Source organism: Carya illinoinensis, chromosome 7 (assembly GCF_018687715.1).
Source record: "Carya illinoinensis cultivar Pawnee chromosome 7, C.illinoinensisPawnee_v1, whole genome shotgun sequence".
Taxonomy (NCBI): domain Eukaryota; kingdom Viridiplantae; phylum Streptophyta; class Magnoliopsida; order Fagales; family Juglandaceae; genus Carya; species Carya illinoinensis.
Window position 1 is genome coordinate 12426533 of NC_056758.1, and position 7426 is coordinate 12433958.

At 40.6% G+C, this 7426-nt stretch overlaps 1 protein-coding gene across 1 annotated transcript; it reads right to left on the reverse strand.

Annotated features, from left to right (window-relative positions):
- Positions 1-334: 334 nt before the first annotated feature.
- Positions 335-1882, reverse strand: LOC122316719. Its single transcript, XM_043133461.1, has 2 exons — positions 1112-1882; positions 335-917 (listed from the first exon to the last, which is right to left on the reverse strand). Exons 1-2 carry the CDS (start codon positions 1602-1604, stop codon positions 838-840), a joined length of 573 nt encoding a protein of 190 aa, XP_042989395.1. The 5' UTR covers positions 1605-1882; the 3' UTR covers positions 335-837.
- Positions 1883-7426: the final 5544 nt, after the last annotated feature.

Sequence of the window (7426 nt, forward strand, 5' to 3'; positions counted from 1 at the left end):
TTTCTCAAAATCTAATGAAACATTTTAATTCAAACTATTTTATTATTATTAATATATATTCTAAAATAGTCTTAGTATCCAAACGAGCCGGAGTGCAAACACATGATACTCTTATTTTATTGGAGGACACTGCCATTAAAAATTAATTAGTGCATATGCCAACAATTTCAATGATATAAAATAGGATCAGAGCGTCACGTTATCCATGATCAAACAACTCCTCATAATTTTCCTTGACTAAATTTATTAGATTAATTAAAAAGAGTCAACACGAGTATAGATAATGTAATAAACCCAACAATATTAGCCCTGCGTATAACCACCATAGCATAACTTTGAGCAAGAAAAGGTTGGTATAGTATACATTTAATTGTTCATCTCAACAGTACATGACTAGGATTCAGTTGGCCAGTGATGCTTTCATTTACAAGCGGCCTGCAGACACAAAATTTGGTTGCAGAAGGATTTTGTAGTACCCGAGATATATAAATATATATATATATATATATTTGTGTGCGTGTGTGTGTGTATATATATATATATATCTAGGATTCCAATCAAAAAGAGAAGATGAGCAGAAACAGAATTGGGGAAAATCAGAATCTTCTAAACTTTTTGATCAACGTCAATGCTAATGAACTCCTGTTGCCTCTATGGCAAAACTCCCCGGAAATTAAGCTGTACCATCTAATTTCTTGTTGACAATGGTATGAACAGGACACTATCATAGGAAACTTGAAAGCTAAAAGCAGCACCATCTCTCTCTATCTCTGCCCCATTTGTGTTTTCTCTTTCTGCCTTATTCTAGAATTGTGTCTATACAAGTTATCGAATCTTTCAAAATGACTGCATCACAGAACAAGCAACGGCTTGTGCCCAATGCCTCAACTTGGTCTTGACTTGTTGAGGATTATCCCCTAGAATCCATGAAGAAAACATTAAAAACATAATATGGAATAGGCAAAATTAAAAAAATGAACCTCGGTGAATTGGGATTTTTTTTTGCTAATCAAAGTTCCAGGAGAATTGGTAAATAATTTAGTCATTAATAAAAAAAAAAAAATTATCTGGAAATGAATGATTAGTGTATATTGGAAAACATAGACTTTACCTGGACTACAGATCTTCCATGAATCCGAGTCACTCCTTGGGCTCCCGAAAGTTGAAGATGAACGGCCACCCAGTGGGGATAATGAGTCACGACTTTGCGGAGTCGAGACAGAACTCGTTGACAATTGTCGATTCACTGCAAAGTATAGATCGAGAGCAGGCAAAGTGCTGCATAGTTTTTGACCATCTTCCTCGTTGAACCCAAACCCAAGCTCTATACACCCTTTGAGCTCATGCATGTCCTCGTCAGTGAGACCATCGAAGTCGTTAATGCCATTCTTTTTGCGCTCCTGTCTAAGGAACCGTTGGCGTCGCCTCTCCCATTCAATGTCACGCGAGGTCTCGCACATGGAGAGTTGCTTTGACAGGCGCTTTTGGCTCTTCTTTGGTAGTGGCGTCAATGGCATGCGCTTGAGATCCTCCTCTTCTGACTCGCACAACGATGGGGATGATGATGACAACGACATTTTCCGCAATGGCTCCTCACGCTCCATTTTTCTTCTTTTTTTCTCTAAGTGGGTATGTATTAAATTAAGCTAATTATTCTTTTAGTAGGCCACGGAAGAGACTGGAACCGCCTCGTTCGCCTTGGTTCTATGCACGAAGGTGTTTATGGGTTGGGGTTTGCGAAGCCCCCCGTCTGAACCTACGTATGATCACTGTTTGATTCCGACAGGGAGTTTGGCTATCGATGGTGACAATGTTTGTCACCAACCCAGCCGGCTCAACGCCGAGGTGCTAAAGAGGGCTTTAATGGAAGGGTCAAATAGGGGTGGCTCTCACATCCATCCATTATGGCCTTCTCTTGTTTTTTATATCATTCATTCATAACTGTCAGCAACGATGCCTGCACTAATTTTAGAGGGTGGTAGCGAGATTTTTAGGAGGCTTTTCGCTTTTGTTTTGTTTGTTTGGAAGGTTCAGCTGCATTCCAGTGAAAAATTTTCTAACAAGAGCGCTGCTATGTATTCCTGTTTTGAGGGGCTTAATGGCTTAATTAGTTCATTCCACTACATGCAAAAAGAGAAATGGATGCACAAGTTGAGTTGGCAGTTAATTTGCCTGTGGTGAGCATTTTCTGGTAGAGTTTGCTTAATTTCAACACACAGCCAACATGCAACGGTCACGTTTCCTTAGGTACAATATATATATATATATATATGTTTATATAGTTTTAAATATTATGTCAACTTTATTTTCTAAATTAAGTAAATTCTTTTTCTATGACAAAAAGGGGATCGAATTAAGTATTAATTTCTCTATGACTTGGATTATGAGAAATGATTTGTGTAAATCTTAAATAGACAAGTATCATATAAGTCTTTGCAAAAAGGTGGACCACACTTAAAAAAAAGTGTCAAGTAAACTATTTTTTTATTAGTGGGACCCACTTTTTACAAAAAGACTTGTATGAAATTTGTCTATTTAAGACTTATACCTATCATTACTCAGATATTATAAGTGATTTCAATAGAACATTGTTTGGTTTTAAGTAATCTAAATGTTATATTAAACTGTTATGTGATAACATTTTTGTAAATTATAATTCTCTCTAAAAAAATTATCATCACAAAACTTGAATCGCCATGTATAATTGTCTACCTAATTTGAAGATTCAATCAGTTTCAAGTCCTTGATCTCCTTGTCCAAGTCAAGTGGTACATTGGATTAACGAAAACATTCCAAGTATAGTAGAGCCAAAACACAATATTTTAGGACCAAACTAAAACTATATAAAAAGCACTAGTTCTTCATTTAATTTTGACCAAAAACAAAAAATGCATCATTCCTCAAAATAGCGAAATCTGCACATGCATGCCAAAATATGTTTTCATTAGGAAATGCCTAGAGTAGTTTTATTGATTGTATGAAAAACACATGATACTTATAAGGTCATGTAATGGAAAGTAAGATCAGTTGAGAACATTCATCTTATCTGATCAAAACTTCTCATAATTTCATTCTCAAACATCACACAAACATAAAACACTTTTCAATTTCAATTCTTCAATTTTTTCATCTAATCATTACTTAATTATTATAAATTTTTCAAACTTCTAAACAAAATACAAAAAATAATAAAAAATTTTCAAATTTCAAAACAAAAATAATATTACAAAATTATATTCAAACAATTTTTTAGTTTTATAATATTTTTTTGTTTAACTTTATCTATTTCCTTTTTTCAAAACCTAATAAAACATCTTAACTCAAACAATTTCACTACCATTGGTTGCAAACTATTTTACTAGTATTTACAAAATTCCCGTCACATCTCACTTTTCCAACATACCTTAAAACTCAATGTCTAAATTGTGGTTATTCTAGTCTAACATAAAATAGATTTGCTTTTTGTGACAAAATAAATGCCACACAAAATGAGAATTATCACGAAGAGGTTTTTGGTGACCCAAAAAAACCACCCTTGAATCTTTACCAAAATTCTTATGTGAGGTTGATTATTTAACCTGCATCATGAAAAACAAGTCTTTTTGATGGTTCATAATTAACTAGGCATTTGATTTAATATTTGAACATTATATGTATATGCACTTTTTGTGACATTTACTTGCCGTCTCGAAAACATGTTTGAACGAATATATTCGAACATTACACACGTCCAACAAGATTCATTAATCTCAAAAAGAACAAAATAACATTCCAACATTACAGAGTTCATATTGTGTACGCTCACTCATAAGCATAGCCAATGTTCAAACATGAATATGATCAGTGTGTTTGAGTTAGCATCATTACATTGATCAAGTACTCTAAAATGGTGAACGTTTGGACGTAAGTTCTTTGACTATGAGTACGTACATGCACTCTTACTAAAAACGTTACTTAGAATGTAATGGTGTTACGCTCGAATGTACGTGTTAATAAGCATTTGAACATGACGCACGATTTAAAATTTTCATACTACTAATGAAATATGGATCGAAGATAGAAACATAGCTTAGGTTGTGTCATAATTGTCAATACAAGTAAATAATAAAAACACAAACACAATTATATTTATTTTAATCACTGAGATGACATAAAGATCAAGCGTCAAGTACTATAACTTGTTAATCTTTTGGGACAAGCTCTTTCAGGGACAAATTAAATTTCATCCCAAAACATGATTATCTTAGATGAAATTTAAATTTCATTTTGAAATATGGAAGCAATCTGTTGGAGCAATTTTTCCCAAGGCCTCAGGCCCAAGAGAATCGGCCCAGACCAAGCGTTAGAGCCCCCCCCCCCCCCCCCCCCCCCACACACCCCAAGAGACCTAAAAAGCTAGGCCTAGGGCCGTCGAGCCCCTCAGTGACCTGACCAAGACTCGCGACCCGTATATATAAGTCAAGCATGAGATTTTGGGTTGGTAGATAGGACGCTAGTCAAGGAGCACGAAAGGCTACACCAACAAAAGGAAAGAAGGAAACATGCCAGATGGAAGGGACTGGACTCTAAAGCAGCACCAGGGAATCACGCCGCATTAAATGCCCTCACCAGGAGATCATGCCACATTAATTACTTCACCCAAAGGGCAACGCCGCATTAAAGAAGGCATGGCGGAGGGGTTTCTTGGACTCCGGAGGGAACCCCTCTGCCTAAGTCGCAGGGCATGGTTGCCTGACCCTCAAGGTATGGTATAAAAGGACTCCTAGCGATCTGGTAAAGGGACCCCGGATGAATGACTCAAAACTCCCATGCTACAAATCCTTTTGTTGAAAATTAACTAGACACTTATCGCTGACTAAAGCATCGGAGGCTTTCTCGGCCACCATAGGGCCACCTTCTGCCAAACTCTTTTTTGTGATTGCAAGCCCATGAGAATGAAGAATAGAACTACTGGGAGCCCTGCCATTAGGCATATGAAACACGACGTCAACAGTGAGCCATCTGTGGGATTCAATAATTTCTAATGTGTACTTTGTATGCCTGCAAGGTCCCGTTATCAATTATCGACAAATATGAAAGCCAAAATAGCCGCCATGGAGCAACTCGTAGGAGAGGTGACAGGCAAGATGAATGTTCTCTGCAAGGAGAACAAGGCCCTAAAGAGCAACAAACAGGATTCAGCACATCATGGAGATCCCAGCACCAGCGAACACCAGGAGTCTAGGCAAGAAAAGGGAGACAATGACGAACAGGAAGAAAGGAAAAACATGCAGGTCGAGCTTCGCAACCTCAAAGGGATATACGAGGAGATGATGTAGAAGATGGGCAACTCATTATCAATGGATTAACTACTCGTCAGCACGGGCTTGCCTTATAGCGCCAAGGTGATGGTAGTCCCACTACCACCAAAGTTCCAGGTTCCCCCCATGGAGGTGTATGACAAGACCCGAGATCTGGTGGAGCATTTTGAAACAATTAAGGCATATATGACCTTGCATGGGTTTCCCAAGGAGGTGGCATGTAGGCCTTCCCGTTAACTCTAAGAGGACTAGCAAACGCGTGGTTTAGCTCCCTAGCACCTGGCTCCATAGAAAATTTTAAAGAGTTGGCCTGCCTATTCCACACCCACGTCATAGCTATTAAAAGAAGGAGGCGTCTTGCAACATTCCTTCTCACTATCAAGCAAAGGGAAGACAAGAGTCTGGCCAGGTTTAACAAGGAATGCATGATGACAGAGGACTAGGATAAGAAGATTACTCCGGAAACGCTCCTGGGGGGACTATGGCCCCTGTCTGTGTTCATGGCAGAACTAACAAAAAGAACCCCTACAACCCTACAAGAGTTCATGGATCAAGCCGATAACTTTATCAACACTGAGGACACTTTCTGCGCCCTAGCCGAACCAAGGAAAATGGAACTCGAACCAGTGGACCGAAAGGGAAAGGCCCTAGCTAAAGGCCATACTTGCGAAAAAGTTGAACGGAAGCCATGCAAGGCAAGAAAGGAGGAGCCTACCTCAAGGAATGCAGCATACCGGCACGACCAAGCGGCATTCACTATCTAGAGAGATGAGTGTTGGCCAGCTCAAGAGGAGAATCACTACTGCACCTACCACCAGTCGACCACTCACAACACATGTGATTGCCTTTCGCACAAGATATATCGAGCAGCACCAAGGCACCCTCCTTCCAATAGGAAGAGCAGCCATGGAGGGGGAGCTCCTAAGAGAGGACAGGGACTATCGATAAAGGACGGTGGAAAGCCCAAGGAGGAGGGAGGTTCAATGAGAACCTCCACGCGCTCCCTTACAGTAGCCATATCAAGACATGCCCCCAATGGGAGAGATAAGAACTATAGCAAGGAGTTTTGCTAGCAGAGGAGTGACGTTGTTTGGAAGAAAGGCACACGCTAAGGAGGCCTGCTACCAAGAACTCTACTCGACCGTATATCGCCCCACCAAGTACAGAAGGGGTGAACCCACCCCCATGATCTTCTTCGGGGAAGTTGATGAAGGAGGAGTCCTCTATTCATATGACAAGCATTGGTGGTGAATATGCATATTGCCAACTTTACCATGAGAAGAATCCTTGTTGATAATGGCAGCTCGATTGGCATTTTGTTCTGGGAGACATTTACCCTCATGGGGATAGATGTAGTCCAACTCCTACCAACCCCAATGCCACTCAAAGGCTTCTCTAGTGAGACGGTCCAACCAGCCAGAACGATCACCTAGTCTATCTTAGCAAGTAATGCTCCTTGCGCAAACCCCTATTATGGTCAACATCTTGGTGGTAAGAGCTCCCTCCTCTTACAACACCATTAGTGGCTGGCTAGCTTTCTGGTTGGGCCCGGCTTCACATGCCACTTGACCCCTTTTGGCCAAACTTGAGGGTCAATGAGGTGAATTCAGCCTATGCATTGCTCTACCCCAGCAAAGGATTTCTAGGTGAACCCGGCTTCACATGCCACTCGACCCCATCTCGCAAAGCATAAGGGTCAACTAGGCGAGCTCAACCTATGCACCGCTCGACCTCCACAGAGGATTTTCTGGGCAAACCTGGATTCACATGCCACTCGGCCCCTTCTCCCCAAGCACGAGGGTCAACAAGGCGAGTTTGGCCTATGTGCTGCTCAATCTTCACAAAGGATTTTGGTTGAGCTCGACTTCACATGCCATTCGGCCCCCTCTCACCAATCATGAGAGTTAAAGAGGTAAGTTCAGCCTATGTGCTACTCGACCTCTGCAAAGGATTTCTGGGCAAGCCTAGCTTCACATGCCACTTGGTCCCCTCTCACCAAGTGTGAGGGTCAATTAGGCAAGTTCAGCCTACATATTGCCGGCCTTCACAAAGGAATTCTGAGCGAGCTAGGCTTCACATGTCACTCGACCCCCTCTTGCCAAGCTTGAGGGTCAATGAGGCGAGTT